Below are 18,922 nucleotides of genomic sequence, written 5' to 3'. Positions count from 1 at the left end.
AAGAAATGTTTATTTGTGAAATAAACCTTTTTTCTATTTTCTGACAGCAGTACAATGTATTTTGAGTTAAATAAATTACATACATTCTTCTTTTTGCGCCAATTAATTTAATTCAAAAATGTTTTTTGGCAACCTTGTATAAATACCTAATGATATTAATGTTTATATTACTGAATAGAGAATTGAACGCCCTTTCAAATGACCTACCACACGACCCCTATTCCCATTAACAAAATTATCGATTACGTCATCACGCTCAGATGGATGACGTCACTAGTATGAAATATATGCCAAAAAATTGTAATTTAAAAATAAAAATCGACCTCTTTCGGGATTTTGCTCCAAAATCGTCCGTTTTAAAGAAATGAATTTATTCCATAATTTAGCCCCTCTGTATAATCTACTATAATAAATCTTTCATGTCATCAATTATTTAATTATTGATAAATAATTAGGTACTTCCCTAAAATTTTAATTGAAAATTGCAGATTTTTTGGGAAAACTCGGATTTTCTGAGTAAAATTTTTGTTGAAGGAAATCGGAAAAAAAATAACTTTGCAGAACTAAATTACGGTGAATTTTTATTTGAGTGTTTTTGGCTCAAAGGAAAAATTTTAGGAGTTACAGACCACTAATTGAAATAAAAAAAAAAGAAGATTTAGGAGTGCTAATTTGTTTATAAATAAAATAACACACTTTCTGCGGACTTGTCATACCCCATATTACTAATATATGCAATCTTAAGATTCGATTTTAGCAATAAAATAGCTGGTAAATAATTTTTCCCAAAAATGGCATTTTTTCGATAATTTTCCCCGACTATCAACAAATTCCATTAAACCGGAGCGCCAACCCAAATTCTGAGCAGTCTCAACATGATAAGGTTAATATCCCCAGTTGTAACTAATATCGAAATGAATAAGAATCGCTATACTCTGCGGCTGTCATGGCGGTGTCGAAATGAAATTGCGACTGTCGAAATGAATTAGAATCAGGCCCATGGACAATTATTAATGAAACACCCTGTACAGCATTTCGTGAATCTTAGTCTTAGGTTCAGGTCAAAGTCAGAGTTCGTAAAGACGTTTTTGAATTTCATGAATGCACTTCTGGCCCTTTCTATCCGACATTTAATTTCCATATCCGACATCCAGTTTTCACATAGCCAGGTTCCCAGGTACTTAAATTTTCTTACGCGCTCTACATCTTGGTTGTTATATTATGCTAGTCTTGCATTTTGATGTTGACACATTGACAATTGACGGTCGATTATAAGGAACTTCGTCTTTTTTATGTTGATGCTAAGTCTCATGTTCTCGCTATGTTCTCCAATTTTAGTAAGAAGGTTGCATTATAAATTGTAAAAGACGGAGATTAAAGATGTTACCAGAAGTGGTTTGCCAGAAAGTGGTTCCAAGAGAATTTTCAGATTTATTGTTTAGATCTGGGACTTCCTATTTCTCTCAATTATCATACTATTTATTAGGTATAAAAGTGTGTAAGTTTGTTTACTGGAGCTTTTAAGAGTGAATGTTTTGGTAATAATGAATAACGAAGACTAGAATACCTAAACAACAACTATAGAAGAGCTTTGAGAATAAAGAAGCTGAATTCAAATCACTATACATTAATAAATCCATCTCTGATCCATTACATCTCTTTTTTGTATTTTTAGTCAGTTTAAAGTATTTTTGCATGCATTTTTAAAAAACACGTAATCATATTTAATGATATAAAAGGGTTTGCTACTATTTCAGTCTACTACTTGTTCAAAATATACATGGAGTTTATTGGTAAACATTGAAACATAAATTTTTGAACAGTAAACTTACTGAAATCCATTTTTGCTTGAAACAAAACAAAATTTCAATCAACTATTTTATATTCCGTGTCGATTAAAAGGTATTTTAGCAAAATGTTTCAGCGACTGACTTTTAAATGTTTTTTATAGTTGTTTCTTTCTATTTGCCATAATTTTTCGCAGTTAGCGAGTCCCATTTTAGCTTCCAATATATTTTGCTACTTTTATTATCTATATTTTGCATTACTTTCCTGTTTATATCATGAGACGCTTGATAAGACTTTGTTATATTTTTCGTGTTCTTTTTTATATCTAATGTTTAAAAGTTCGATGTAATAACAGAAAAGTGGATTTTCATGGAAAAAAACGTAGAAAATGTTAGAGAATATAGAAATACGACCATCGTCTTGATAAGAAGAGGAAGTTGCAGAATTATAACAATTTCGTAAGAAAGGCCGCAAAATGTAATAGTTTACAAGCCAATCACCGAAGGGAAAAATCAGATAGTTTGGAAAGATCAATAATAAACATTTAAATTTCTAACTATTGTGTGGAGAAGCCTTAAAAATGGTGAGCAGATGTTGATGTATAAAAGAGAACCCAATAATTTTATACTAGATTTTTTTAAGACAATTTTAATTATTTTTTCTAGAAATTTTTAACTTTTTTAATAAATAAAAAGAATTATTTCATTATATAGGATGATCAACTTTTGTTTCATTTAAAAAACATGTCTCAATGTTACGGAAGGAAGACCCTGTATTTATAGCTAACTTTAAAATTTTCTTGTTTCTCCCTTCTTCAAAAAGGGAGACACATCGGACCCGGAGAATTACAGTCCGTCTAATATACCGTTGCACGCCATTATCTACGTCAGAGATCTAAGTTGACATTGTTGCCCAATTACAAAAAATTCTTGAATTCACTTTAAATCAAATATACCACATACTTTTTGCGAAGTGGATTATACAACAAAGCAAATTAATATTCAGTGTAAATAAATAAAAACATTAGAAATATAAAACAAGAATTAAGTTATAATCTTACGTTAAACTAAATAATAAAAAAAATAAATATAATAAAACAAATATTTATTTATAGTAAAGAATAAAAACAAATCTGAAGTGTCAATACCGCAACTGTCACATAAATGTTACCAATTTATGCCAAAATGTCACCTTCGTTCGATTACAGTTACAGTGTGTTCCGAACAAATGTGCATCATAAAAACGTATTATAATCCATTTATACAAATTAAATTATACATATTATTGTGTATATATTTAAGTTAATATTAATAGAAATATTCAAACATTATTTCTACGCGTATATAATAAAATATGTCTAGTGGCTGTAATTCCAGTGTACTAGGCAAAATGATTCTAAAAAAGGACACACCTACCGCCTAAATATTTCGTGTTGGTATTATGTAACGTCACGGGCTATGACGCGGATGACGTGCAACGGTAAGTATATTAGACGGAGTACGCAGAGGAATTAATTTATTGAACAACATTAAAATTAACAACCAAAGTGATAACAAACAAACTGAATGAAATTATAACATTAGCAGATGAACAACAAGGTTTTATGTCGGGAAAATCATGCACCGATGATATTATGTTTATAAGAAGAAAGTTTCAAGAGAAATCATTAGAATACAACAAACCGGACATTACTCATTTATTGTATGCAAGAGAGATACCTCTAGGAATAATTAAAACGATCGAAAATATCATCCAGAACAATACAATACAAGTAAAAGTAGAAGAAGAACTAACTGACCCAACTGAAGCTGGCAATGGGATAAGACAGGAGGATTTCTTGAGTCCTCTATTGTTCAACCTGATCATGGATGAATAATACAAAATAGTAAGAACTAAAAAAGGGTAAAATGGTCTGCAATGCAGACGGTGCAATACCAATCTCTCAAAGTGAAGATAATTTACAACGTATGTTGCACCAGTTTAATACAGGGTGTTTCAAAAAAAGGTAACCCCGTCTCTAGGATAGGTAAAAAACTGAAAAATAATTGGGGTTTGCTTAGTAAAAAATTTTTGTAACGCCATCCGTTTACAGAATACACGCCATCCGTTGAAGAAAAAAAAATTTTACGCATTTTTTACGATTTTGCCGAAACTACTGGCAACATTGTAATGACATTTTATACGAATATGTTTTGGAAGCTGATACATCCCATGAATTTGTTTTTATATCTGATTCTCATAGAGGGCGCTAGTTACACGGATCGTACTAAGTATTAGTCAATATAACTTTTTTAAGAGTATAATTATTAATCAAAATTTCAAGTAAACTTAAACATCATTCAATTTTACACGAAAAAGGTACTCTTGGTAAAACTCGATACTGTGTACCGTTTTCGGAATATTTTGATTTGAAAATTATGAAGTAATAATTGATGCTGGTATAAAGTAGTTAGTAATTAAACAAAACTCACAAGAAGAAAATTAAATTAATGACTAAGAACATAAAATAAAATTCAATTACAGTAAATGTTCAAAATGTCCTCCAAAATACACAAGTCTATGCTTTTTTCTAAAGATTCCATTAACCTTCTAAACGGTAGGGGATCAGCTATGATGTCATTAAATTGACGTTGAATTCTTTCTTCCAATTCTTTACGTGAATTTACCTCTGTAGCATAGACTTTTTCCTTAATATACGACCAAACTGTGTAGACCACAGGTTAAAATCGCATGACCAAGGAGGCCAATGAATCGGAGCTTCTGCACCTCTACCAATCCATCGATTCGGAAAATGATTACTCAACCAATTACGACACCTTCTATCAAAGTGTGGTGGAGCTCCATCGTGCATAAAAAATAAAGATCTTCGCTCGTTTAGTGTTAAATCTTCTAATATCTCGAATAAGGAATTGTTTAAAAAATCAAGATACATATCACCATTTAAATTTCCAGGTAGAATATGATAACCTATTAATTTGTTACCTAAAGTTGCTGCCCAAACATTAACTTCAAATGAGTGTTGGTAATGTGATACCCTTTTGACTCGTGGATTCTCATCACACCAGTAGTGTGCATTATGGGAGTTAAACATACCTTGTCGCGTAAAGGTAGCCTCGTCTGTAAAAAGAATGCATTTTAAAAAATTTGGATTGTGGGCTGTCCTTTGTTGCAATGTTTCACAAAAATGTAGATCATCTGGCAAGAGCTCTTGGACTTGTCTGTAATGATAAGGATGTAGTTGCTGTTCTCTCAGTATCCGCCAAGTACTTGAAGAAGAAGTATTTGTTTGTCTTGCTATATTCCTTACGCTAACTGTTGGATCTTGATCAAGTAAATTTAAAATATTATTTTCTTTATTGATTGTTCTTGTTGTTCTTGGTCTACCAGAATTTATTTTACTTGGTCTCACATTCCCAGTTTCTCGACAACGTCGTTCAACGGCTCTAAATGTTTTTTTACTTGGCAAGTTTCTTCTAGGAAACTTTTCTGCATAACGTGTCACAGCTGCACTAGAACATCCTAAACATTCGCCTAAGGTTAATAACATGTCAGTGTATTCAACATTTGAGTACATTTTGATTTGATTTTACAAATAACAAGGTTTCAAAACTCTAATTATTTTTGATTTATCGTCATAACAATCAATAAATGTCAGATTTCCATGGCACACTTGGAGAAAATAGAGGTATACCTATTAGAACTTAATCATTACTACCATCATCAATTATTACTTCATAATTTTCAAATCAAAATATTCCGAAAACGGTACACAGTATCGAGTTTTACCAAGAGTACCTTTTTCGTGTAAAATTGAATGATGTTTGTTTACTTGAAATTTTGATTAATAATTATACTCTTAAAAAAGTTATATTGACTAATACTTAGTACGATCATTGTAACTAGCGCCCTCTATGAGAATCAGATATAAAAACAAATTCATGGGATGTATCAGCTTCCAAAACATATTCGTATAAAATTTCATTACAATGTTGCCAGTAGTTTCGGCAAAATCGTAAAAAATGCGTAATTTTTTTTTTCTTCAACGCCCTGTATCTTGACAACGGATGGCGTTACAAAAATTTTTTACTAAGCAAACCCCAATTATTTTTCAGTTTTTTACCTACCCTAGAGACGGGGTTACCTTTTTTTGAAACACCCTGTATAACCGCCAGAAAATTTAACATGTTAATTTACCCAAAAAAGACAAAATGGTTACAACAGTAAATCTGCCAAGATGTAAACTAATGCTGGAGGGTCAGATTAATAGAACATGTGATGGAGTTTAAATATCTATACTAAGCTTACAATCGAGATGTAGTAGAAATAAACAAACCAAGGGCCTGATTCTAATTCATTTCGAGATCGCAATTTAATTTCGACTCCGCCATATTAGTTACAACTGGGGATATTAACGTTATCATTTTGACACTGCTCAAAATTAGGGTTGGCGCTCCGGTTTATTTGATTTATTGGCTACGCAACCACCGCAACATTTGTTGATAGTCTGGGAAAGTTATCGAAAAAATGCCATTTTTGGGAAAAAGGTATTTACCAGCTATTTTATTGCTAAAATCGAATCTTAAGATTGCATATATTAGTAATATGGGGTATGACAAGTCCGCAGAAAGTGTGTTATTTTCTTTATAAACAAATTAGCACTCCTAAATCTTCTTTTTTTTTTTTTAATTAGTGCTCTGTAACTCCTAAGATTTTTCCTTTAAACCAAAAACACTCAAATAAAAATTCACCATAATTTAGTTCTGCAAAGTTATTTTTTTCCGATTTCCTTCAACAAAAATTTTACTCATAAAATCCGAGTTTTCCCAAAAAAATCTGCAATTCTCAATTAAAATTTTAGGGGAGTAATTATTTATCAATAATTAAATAAATTGATGACATGAAGATTTTTTATATTAGATTATATATCAGGAGGCCGGCGACAATCTAACCAATAGTTTAGCAATAATTAAAATGTTAATTAAAAAATTTCGGTCGAAATAATAACCAGAAAGATTATGATACACCAGAATAACTATGATTTTCGTATAAAAAAGCACTATACCTATTCAACGTACTTTACAGAATTGAAATTGGACTATTCGAGCGGTCTCAGGAATGTTATAAAGAAACAATGTTTTGGTTTATAAACAAATAAAACCCCTCAGAAAATATTAGATTACATTAAATTAAGTCAACGCTGTTGAAAAGGGCAGGGCTTCTGTGCCATTTTCGAAAAAAAAAAAAATTTAATTGCGAGGAGTGGTTCCAGGTATTTGCGACAGAGTTATAAACAACAGGATTTCAATCTTTGAACCATTACCTTTTTATTCCGGTCCTCTTTGTACATACAAATTTTCATATCTTCAAGACATTCATAACAAAAAATATTATGTCATCAAGTTATTTAATTATTGATAAATAATTACTTCCCTAAAATTTTAGTTGAAAATTAAATATTTTGTTTGTAAAACACGAATTTTTCGAGGAAAATTTCCGCCGAAGTAAATCAGAAAAAAATATCTATGTGCAGAATTAAATTACAGTGAATTTTTATGTGTGTTTTTGGTTTAACGTTAAAATCTTCTGAGTTACAGAGAAATAATTTAAAAAAAGATTTCGGAGCGCTAATTTGTTTATAAACCAAATAACACATATTCTGAGGACTTTGCATAGCTATATTACTAATATATGAACTCTTAAGATTTGATTCCAGCATGTTCAGCAATAAAATAGCTAGTACATAATTTTCCTTGTTTTATACTAATTTTCCCAGATTATTACCTTACATCTTTCATTGTGTTGATAATTCACGTTGTGGAAATTCACCTGTTATCATAACTGTAAGCAAAAACATAACAAAAATAGAAAGGAGCTGTATATTACACAACAACAAAACAAATTGGAGTTATTTTAGATATCAAGTAAATAATCAAATCAATTTAGACATCCCACTAAAGACCGATAAACAAATCGAACAAGCAGTAGAACATTTTAACACAGTTTTACAGGAAGCAGCATGGAACTCAACACCATTACCTACAAATCGACATATGAACAAACACTGTTCCAATACAATACATGAAAAAATAATTGGGAAAAGAAGACTCAGAAAACAATGGCAATTATCAAGATCACCTCAAAGTAAAACAAACCTCAATAAAGCACAAAAAGACCTAAAAAAATTGATAATAGCAGAAAGAATGCAAGCTTTCAGGAATACCTACAAAAACTAGATGCAACTCAAGCCACTGACTACTCGTTATGGAAGGCTACAAGGACTCTACGAAGGCAGAACTATACAGTCCCACCACTAAGAACACAAACAGTACAATGGGCGAGAAGTCCTCTAGAAAAGGCCGAAACATTTGCGACACACCTTAAAAAAGTCTTTACACCAAATGAGGGAAATAACTGACTACAAACTGAAGAAGAAATTATTTCGATACTCACAAAACCTTCTCAACTAGAACTTCCTGAAAAAAGAGTCACAAAAAATGAGGTAAAAAATATTATACAACACAACATCGATCCAAAAAAGGCTCCAGGATACGACCTGATTACAGGAAAAACTCTTCAGCAACTCCCAGAGAAAGGCTTCCAATTTCTGACACAGTTATTTAACTCTATAATGAGACTAGGTCATTTCCCATCACAATGGAAACTAGCACAAATAACAATGATACTTAAGCCAGGAAAAGAACCAGAAAGTGTACAGTCCTACCGTCCTATTAGTCTTCTTCCAGTGGTATCCAAAGTTTTTGAAAAGCTGACACTTACTAAGCTAATGCCTATACTAGAAAACAAAAAACTAATACCACCACACCAATTTGGGTTTATAAAACAACATTCAACAATACAACAGGTACATAGAATTGTAGAGAGAATCAACGAGGACTTTGAAAATAATAGGTACTGCTCGGCGGTATTTCTGGACGTAAGTCAGGCATTTGATAAAGTCTGGCATAAATGCCTATTATGTAAACTAAAACAGAATTTACCTACAAATTACTATATACTCTTAAAGTCATATATCACCAACAGAAACTTCCAGGTAAAGTATGAGAATGAATACACAAACATACAACAAATTCTCGCTGGGGTGCCCCAAGGAAGTGTACTAGGACCTATATTATACCTTATATTCACTGCTGACTTACCGACAGATACACATATCACTACAGCCACATTTGCGGATGATACGGCAATACTATCATCGAACAAAAATCCCAAAATAGCCTCAGAAATCTTACAAAATAATCTAAATAAAATTCAACAATGGATGACAAAATGGAGAGTCAAAATTAATGAAAACAAATCGCTACACTTAACATTTACCACGCGTAGGGAAACATGTCCGGCTGTATACTTAAACGATAAAGGAATCCCACAAGGGTATGAAGTCAAATATCTAGGTATGTACTTGGACAGAAGATTGAACTGGAGGAAGCATATATCGTCGGCTTACTGCCAAAACCAACTAACTCCACTTTTTGTCGATTCTGAGTTAAGTACGCCTTTGTACTTAATAATTATCAAAGAATGTACTGACGAAACCAGACACTTCAAAGCAGATTTTAAATGTGGGAAACAGAAGGGTCTCAAAACAACTAATTCCAATGATGACACTTTTATTCAGCCAAAAACGGATATGTGCAGTTGTCTGCACATCTCTGTTTAAATAAAATAGTATTTTATCATTTACAATATTCTAGTTCTGCCAAAACAAGACAAGTGCTTGATTTGGAGGACAGTGATGTTCAAAGTTACCTAGAAGTTGACTAACTTTGTACAGCCAAAACCCGACAAGTGCCGAAAAAAAATGTTTTTTGTACTTTTTTTTAACTTTCACTTCATTTTAATAGTTTTTTAACAAAATGTTTCGTTTATAATGTTATTTACTTTAATATTTCTCAGTCATTAAATCATTTTTAAATTCAAACGATTTTTCATTTCAAATTTCAAGTTTAAAACGTCGATTCCTCAAAACTTTAAAAAGTGGAGTTAGTTGGTTTTGGCAGTAAGCCGACGATATTTACTAAGTGAAAACAACTGGGTCATAAGTTAAGAACCATATATTGGCTGTTGGGCAAAAAATCAAAACTATCAACTGAAAATAAAATATTAATCTACAAATCCATCCTAAAACCAGTGTGGACTTATGGGATAGAATTATGGGGAACCGCTGCACATTCCAACATTGAAATCATACAAAGATTTCAGTCCAGAATATTGAGATCAATACTAGGAGTTCCATGGTTCATAACCAATGAAGCCATCCATCGGGACGCCGGACGCCGTCAAAGATGACATCAAAAAGTGCGCGAAAAACATACAGAGAAACTTAAAGTGCATCCAAACATGTTAGCAAAAAATTTAGTGAATAAACCGCGTACTGTTCGTAGGTTAAAACGAAAAGTTCCGTTAGAGTTAAGTGAACAATAGGTACTAAATTAATGTGTATAAGTTTATGTCAGAAATAGTCAGTGTTTTAGGCTAAGTTTTAAAAAAGGGGTGCATCACTGGATGCCTCCCTACATGTCATTCCTAATTATTGTCAGTCCTATTACTTATTGTCTGTTATCTACCTAAACATTTAGGTTTAGATTGTATAGATAGATTGTAATAAATGTGGGGTTAATAAAAAAAAAGTTATTTAATTATTGATAAATAATTACTTCTCTAAAATTTTAGTTGAAAATTAAAAATTCTGTTTGTAAAACCCGAATTTTTCGAGGAAAATTTCCGCCGAAGGAAATCGGAAAAAATATCTATGTGCAGAATTAAATTACAGTGAATTTTTATGTGAGTGTTTTTGGTTTAACGTTAAAATCTTCTGAGTTACAGAGAAATAATTTAAAAAAAAATTTCGGAGCGCTAATTTGTTTATAAACCAAATAGCACACATTCTGAGGACTTTGCATAGGTATATTACTAATATATGAACTCTTAAGATTTGATTCCAGCATGTTCAGCAATAAAATAGCTAGTACATAATTTTCCTTGTTTTATACTAATTTTCCCAGATTATTACCTTACATCTTTCATTGAGTTGATAATTCACGTTGTGGAAATTCTCAATTATTATATTTCTAATTTAATACTATTCTATCTAATTCCTCCAAAGCCTGCAAATTTCAATAAAACTCAGCCATATTAATACATTTTGCTTTAGTTTTCCTTGCAAGAAACAAACAAAACACATCTCCTAAACTAAACCTAACCTCGCTTTCGGCCATTCATTCATGTTCGTGTCACAATAATTTCGACTCGAAATTATAATATCAACCACTTTTTTGGGGTCGCAATTAATTTCGATAAGTCGCTATTTAATGACATCATTTCGTTAGTTCAACTAAAATCCACAAGGCCCGCACAGTCGCATTTCAACGTCGCCATATTGATTGCAACTTGTTTTGAGTCGAAATTTGAATTAGAATCAGGGCCAAAGACCCGTTAAATGCTATTAGAAGCACTCCCGTATCATAATTTACAATGTATAAACTTTTGAAATAATGAATTGGGATTTACAATGTATATACATTGTAAATTATGTTTCGGGAGTGCTCCTAGTAGCATTTAACGTAAGACACGTTAAATGCTACTAGGATTGTTTATTTCTACTGAATCTTGATTGTAAATTTAGTATAGGCATCGCACAGTCTATAATAGCAACGGAAAGCTCGAAACAGAAGTGTAAGATCAAGTGAATAGAGTAAACAGAGCCGCAGGTTGACTGAGTGAAACAATATGGAAACATAAAAATATCGGGAAAGAAACGAAAGGCAGTATTTACAAAACAGTCATCAGACCAATAATGATATACGCGGCAGAAATAACACCTAACATAGAGAGGACAAAAATAATGTTAGAAACAGCAGAGATGAAAACCCTTCGATAAATTGATGGTAAGATATATGAAACAGAGCTAGAAGTACAGATACACGACGCAATGCAAGGTGGAGAACATTAATAACTGGGTAAGGCCCGGCGCAAATTGAACCTAAGCGAGACACAACCTGCGTCGGCGAACTGCGCAGACAGTATTGCGCATCCTACTATCAGTTCATGCGTTCGCAGGTCTCGCTTGGGAACGTTTGTCATCGGCGTACAGTTTTCTTGGGCCGTGGGACGCGTGACTCACCGCCAGATGTTTATTTTACGTGTTTTTGCTTGCGATATGGAAGTATCTGAAATGACTACGGATGGTATTCTTTGCGTCAAGATATAAGAAATTTGGCCTGGCGCTGGTGGGATGTCCCTACCGATTTAGTATCATAATAACAAACAACAAACCCTCCAGGAGCGGATTCGCTAAAATTAAGGGGAAAGAAACAAATGCAAAATTTTGACGCCTGTCAAAATTTTCAATGTGTTTTAAATGTAATCATTTTTTTTTTCGAATCCTGAGAAAACTAATATGTAAGTATTTTTGAAAAATTTAAACGCAGAATGAAAAATTATTTTATTACCGAAGGCCGAAAATCCCTTGGAATGAATTAAAAGTTTCTTTTGAATGAGATACTTGAAATTAAAAATCACACTAAATTCTCTCTTAGTTTTTCACCCCTGTAACTAATTAAAATAAACATTATAGAAGTTTTCAGGGACTTTCGGCCCTCGGTAATAACGTAACGGCTTAAAGCCGAAAGTTCGTACCCATCCCCTTAACAACAAAAAATTGAAGTCTTCAAGTAGATATAATATTTTAATGGGGTTGGAATAATAAATATAAATTTAAATATCAATCATTATATTTATTACGTATTTATATCTATGTAGTTATAGGTATATTATTATGTACAATGAAATAAGAGAAATGAACAAATTAAAGAAATTAAGGAAATTAATGATAATAACAATAAAAGATTAAAAGAGTGGTAGCAAAAATGAGAATTAAAAAGATAACATAATAAAAAATAACATAGAAAAATAAAATTTGAAGTTTAGACGGAAAAAAATAAATACAAATTTCAACTCTATGTCACTATCGCTGTCATCTTCACTAGAATCGTTATCTAATATTATAATTATTGGTTTAATATGTGAGGTTAATGTTCTGTAATGATCTTCCGTTTTTATAACATGTGAAACACAATTTTGCCACAGTGTTGGGGAAATCTTTTTTATTTCTTCTACAACATGTGACACCGATTCGCTACTAAATTTGGGACAGCAGTTGTTTCGCAGTAAACTTTCCTTAAGTTGGCTCCAGATTAATTCAATGGGGTTGAAGACACAGTAGTAAGGAGGTAATCGCAATACATTATGACCATCACGTTTGGCTAATTCGTCTATAACAAATTGTTTCTCAAACACTTTTGTGTGAAGAACTTTTTTTTGTGTGAAGAACCAACATTTCTTTTTTTGTATATGTTTCTTCAAAGTACAAATCATTGTCATACAAAAAATCAGATATCTGTTTTTTTGTCGAACCTACACCGGGGGTTTTTCCAATTTGTTCGCTGTGATACGTTGCGTTATCCATTACAATTACACTTTTTGGAGGCAAATTTGGCAACACCTTCTTTTCAAACCATTCCTTAAACAAGATACTCGTCATATTTTCATGGTAGTCCAGCTTTGAATCTTTAATGTTTTTTGCCGATAGTAAAAAACTTTCCCCTCCAAGCCAGCCATTTTTGGATCCAATGTTCAGAATAATTATTCGCTGACCTCTATTAATTGGATAATTGGGTGCACATTTAATAGAATCGTCTGTCCAACCTTTTTGAGCAGTATCGTGGGTATCGAACCATGTTTCACCTAGATAAAATATCGGTCTTCCTTCATCTCTAAATTTAGATATAGCATCCAAGTATTCATTTCTCCATTTAATTAGATAAGGAGAATCCATTATTGATGATCGCTTATTAATTTTCTTGTATCGAAAACCAATGTGATTCAAAAATCTTGATAAAGTTGAAGGCGAATACGTAATGGAATAGTCTTTAACAAGTTGATCGTAGATCATACTAAGCGTTGGAACTAGGTTCTTTGAATAGAAATTGTAAATTGCTCTTCTAATTACCTCAGCATCTTTTTCATTTACTGCTTTATGTGTAGAAAAGTCACTCCGCTTTTTACGAGGTTGAATTCTATTCGTAACAATTTTCCACACTGTTGTATATGGCATCCTTGTCAGTCGAGATGTTGTCTTGATGAGGAATTTACCGTCTTCTGGATTTGGATTATCTTCTTTCACAGTTTGATAAACATTCCTAATAATTTCTTTGGCATCATCAGATAAATGTACACGTGTTTTACACTTAGCACTAGCTTCACCGACTTCAGAAATTTTACTTGAATACTCGCGATCTAACCTTCTATCTAAATGCAAGAAAAAATAACTGCCTGAATGTGCAAATGTCAAACTTAAATATGTTTGCCCCCCTTTCATAATGTTCCATAATGTATGTTTTCTGGATAAATAAATGATACTTAATTTTACCTAAATACATATAAGCACGAGAATTATGTGTAAAGCTATAGAATAATAATTAGAGGTATATCTTATCTTTTCACGTAATGAGCGCATTGGACATAAAAATTGTTTGTGATCGTTTGTAATTGATTCCAAGCAAGTTAATTTCAGACAATTGAGGGATTAGTAACGTCAACTATTTATTATGATACTAAATCGGTAGGGACATCCCACCAGCGTCAGGTCAAATTTCTTATATCGTGACGAAAAGAATACCTAAGTACAATTTATTATGATAAATAAAAGTGTGTATTAGCATAGTCAACATCCCGAGTGAAAACTGCGTTGTCTTTGTCATTAAATTCTGATAACTTTTGGTAGACTAAATAAGCGGCGATACGAAATTAATAATCAAAGTTATGCCTTTACAAAATCACATTATTAGAAAAATAAGGTGAAAAATTATTCATGTTACTTAAAACCATGATCGATAAAAATATCGTATTACCCTCAAATTCAACTTGTCGGCACATTACATTTTTGTTTATTACATCATTTTTGTTTATGCTTAAAAATTAAAAACGAAATATGCAGATAGTGTTATCTTTTATGACCGATCAGTAGCGGAGGGATTATGAATTATGACCTGCAGTAATTGTAAATGATTGCGATCCTGCAGTCATTGTAAATGATTGTGATCCGAGCAGTAAATTGAGGAATATGAGTTATGACCGAGCAGTAAGGGAGAGATTATTTTAAATATGTAGGTATTAGGTGCAGAAATAAAATACTCAGTGTATATCTTTTCATGCGCCCGCTTATGATCAAATTCGATGTTTTCGAAAGTCATACAGCTACGACTACTAGGGACGTGTAAGATATTCTTAAAACGTTACTAGTTACAAGTACGGAAATAACGATTTTAAGTTGCCTACTCAATTTAGTACAAGGATCAGGTACATCAGTATTTTGTAATCAGTATTTGTACTCAGTACCACTTAGAACCGGTATCAAAAGTAACCGTTACATGTCCGCACTGATTTTGCCCGTCTCTATTCGCCACGTTGATGGCCAACGGTTGGGTTGGCTTGTGTTCAATATGCGGTGCACTAGAAAAATAAATGCACGGGTCACCCGTCCCGCCGGCGCAGGTTGTGTCTCGCTTAGGTTCAATTTGCGCCGGGCCTAAGAAACAGAAGAGTAGAATGGACCGACCACATAAACCGAATGACAACAAATAGAGTAGTGAAGTCGGCGAGAGACGGTTCTCCAATAGGAAGACGAAAAGTGGGGAGACCACGAAAACGATGGAATGACAACTTACTAGAGGCACATTGAAAAAACAGACAAAATCATATCTACACAAAAAGAACTTTTTTGTTACTTCCGTATAATAACAGATTTAATAACATACTTTGTCACAAAAGTTGGTCACCCTGTATGAATATAAGAAATTTCAAAGTAAATATCGTTAAAATGGTTAATTTTTTTAAAAAAGATAAATGCCAGATGAATAGTAAACCAGCATGTTAGTGCATGTTTCCAAAATTAATGCCGATTCTAAAACATTTAAGTTCATCCTTACCTGCTCCAGTCGTTCCTTTTCCTTAGCGCTTATTCCAGGCGGTAAGACATGTAGGAACTTCAACAGCAGATCCAGTCCTGCCCCGCTTACACTTGAAACTAGGAAGATCGGGACCACGTTTTCCGCCAATTGGTTAGCCCCAGCCGTAATGACGTCATCAACAGTTTTTATTACAAGCGGTATCCTTCGTGTTCCGACTTGTTTCAGAAATGATTCTAGGTTTTGCAACGTCGTGGTCGGTGATGCTAGATCAATCTTCGTTATTACTATAAAAAATGGGACGTTTAAGGCAATGGCGATGGCTAGATGCTCGTGGGCCATGCCTACAGCTCCTGCAGTACTGGAAATCTGGAAAGAAAAATTAAATGATCAAAATACATGATACCATGACACCAAATTGTTTAAACAGTGTTATTTTGACTTAAAACATTGATAAGACTCTTTTAAAAGTTTATTCCTTCTGAAAACTAATTTTGCTTGAAATTTCAAAATATTTTGACTAACACCTAATTCTTCGTTGCAAAGCGGTGTCTTGAAAGTAATTTTTTTAATCTGGGAATAAGAAACAGCCTCTCTCTTTCTCTCCTTTGTCGTTTTCCTATTACTGAGAATCGTAATTTCTTCCAATACTCCTAACAAATTTTCTCCATTGGTCTATGTCTATATCTTCAGCTGCTCTTCAGAGTTTTGCAGAATGAGTGTCCACTGAATTCTGAATTTGGTCGGGCACCTGGTTGGTGGCTGTCCTTTTGGTCTTCTCCAAGGAGGTTTCCAGAAACAATTCTTCTTCTCGTAGCGCGACAACCCGGGTTGGATCTTAGCTGACTACACAACTCGCTTCCATCTTGAACGGTTGTCTATAATAGTTGGGTGAGTGGGTAGCCCCATTGTTCTTAGATCTTACCATATATTGTCTCTCCATCGCATTCGTGGGAGTCCTAAGGGACTTCTTCATGTGGGAACTTCCTCCCAGATTAACTTGGGTTAACAAGACGGTTATTAGAGAGTCTATGGACATGGCCTACCATGTCCATGGTCATCTATCTTGAACGGTGGGATTTAGAAATGTAGTGATAGTGACGCCATACATTGTGGACATAGTGATGTCAATTTGTTGACGCCATACTGTTTTAATGTCCAGGTCTCACAGCCATATAGTAATAGAGCCCACACATAACACTTTAGTGTTCTCAGCTGCAAGTAGTTACTCAGCTGAATAGTTTTGAGTATGTCTATCACTACTATTTTCTTGTCTTGTCTTTATTAATTTTAAGACCAACTTTAATGCTTTCTCACTCAACTCTTCGGAGGAGATCTAGCATTTCTTGTTCATTTGCTGCTATGAGTGTAACGTCGTCAGCGAATCTTAGATTGGAGATTTTTCTACTAGCCACCGTTACTCCATAGACTCCATTCTTCTAAAGCCATCCTCAAAACATGTTTACCATAAATATTGAATCAGTCAGGTGACAAAACGCATCCTTGTCTAACTCCTCCCTCTGCTCTGAATTAGCTTGAGAACTTCTGGTCTAGTGGTACTGTTGCCATGTTGAACTGGTCAGACTTTTAAAAATTGTCACCAGGTGTATCCGTGCCCCCATCTACATTAAAATGGGCCCAAGATTTACCCAGCTTACACAATCGAGTGCCTTCTGGTAGTCAACAAAGCATATTATCATGGGTATTTGAAATTCTCTTTAAAGGGAATGAGCAATGAGACATCCTCGGTCAAGGGCTACGCTCGGTTCAATACTTTTTCTGAACTAAATTAACTGTTTCTTCGTCTCTAGCATATTATCCGCCCAGTCAAATATTTTATCGTTGGTCGGAAATCAAAGCTAAAAAAAGCGGCGATTTTCTACCAACGCTCTCTTAGTTCTCCGATCTTCACGAGCACCTGACGATTTTTTACATTTGATAAGCCTTGCTAATGGATGTTTTTATTTGCTGTTCATCCTAAAAACCTCTTCCTCATTACTTCTTCTCTTGTTTTTTTCTCACACATGTTCGATTGGAAATTGAAACTAAGACTGGGAAATGTTTGTTTTTAGCCATTTGGGAGAAATATTAAACCTACCATGTAGATCCTTCAACCACCTGGAAGGCGTTGATTCCAGCCACGGCCACAGTCAAGTCACCATTGGGAGTATGTCGATTTGGGAGCAAGCTATGGGACATTCCAGTCCCATTTTTGTCATCTTTCTACCTGCACCTACAGGAAACATGGTTTAGCACCTCCTCTGGTGCTAATTTTATGGAATGTAGCATCAAAAGTCTTTCGGTGAAGGGATTGGTTTGGGAACATTTAAGTGTGGTGACTTGAGTAACTATTGTATTTCATATCTCAGACATTTGGTTTAATGCACTATGTTATTAATTATTTGGTTTCAGATCTAGTTACCTTTGTTTTTTATTTGACATATTTGTATATTAGAGTATTAGGTTCCCAAACTGTTGTATCTATGGTAAGTTACTTGTGTGCACAAGGTAATCAGGCCTAGAAAATTAGGGTTTTATATTTTATTATTAGTTTGATATTAATTTTGTAATATTACTTGTTTGTTTCCCAAATATTTTATTATTTATTCACTTTATTCCATTTGTTCGGATAATTTAGGTCATCGTTCGGTATTTATCTAAACTTCATTACTTTGCTTATTCATTATTGTATTTTCTCTTCGTCAGACTTTTGCCTATTTATTTATATTAGTCATATTTTTCGGGTTTTAATTTAGTTGTACGTATCAAGCGTACTATAACCATTTGGTAAAGAGGACTCATGTGAGTTGTACCCTATATGTAAGAGGTATTAAATTTTGTAAAAGGTAACATTATTGTTGTTATATTGAATATGTAAACCATAATTTTTGTCATTTTAGAGTCACATTATATGCATTGTTTAACTCAGAGATTGTCAAAAATCTAGTAGTTATTTTTTAATAAATGTTTATTTATTTTGCATATCATTTCTTATTATTCCTTATATTTACATTTACTTACTGATTTAATATATTTAATATTTGACAGCAGTGTAAGATACCTGGGAGAGTGATCGAAGATCATTTTCTTGGCGCCCATGATTTGTTAGTTTTATTTATTTTGTTCGTCTTTAGCAATTATTCATCTTC

The 18,922-nt window shown here is 33.2% G+C and overlaps 1 protein-coding gene across 1 annotated transcript in view; it reads right to left on the bottom strand.

The window, feature by feature from the left end:
• The window catches only part of LOC126878615 (GTP-binding protein 2), an 81,358-nt gene that overhangs the window by 14,116 nt on the left and 48,320 nt on the right, over positions 1–18,922 (bottom strand). Inside the window, exon 5 of the mRNA XM_050641436.1 lies at positions 15,795–16,142. Within this exon, the coding sequence (XP_050497393.1) occupies positions 15,795–16,142 (348 nt within the window). The remainder of the gene's footprint in view (positions 1–15,794; positions 16,143–18,922) is intronic.

This window comes from Diabrotica virgifera, chromosome 10 (assembly GCF_917563875.1).
Source record: "Diabrotica virgifera virgifera chromosome 10, PGI_DIABVI_V3a".
Classification (NCBI taxonomy): Eukaryota; Metazoa; Arthropoda; class Insecta; order Coleoptera; family Chrysomelidae; genus Diabrotica; species Diabrotica virgifera.
The sequence above is the reverse complement of the archived record's forward strand: the minus strand, read 5'-3'. Positions and strand labels throughout refer to the sequence as shown.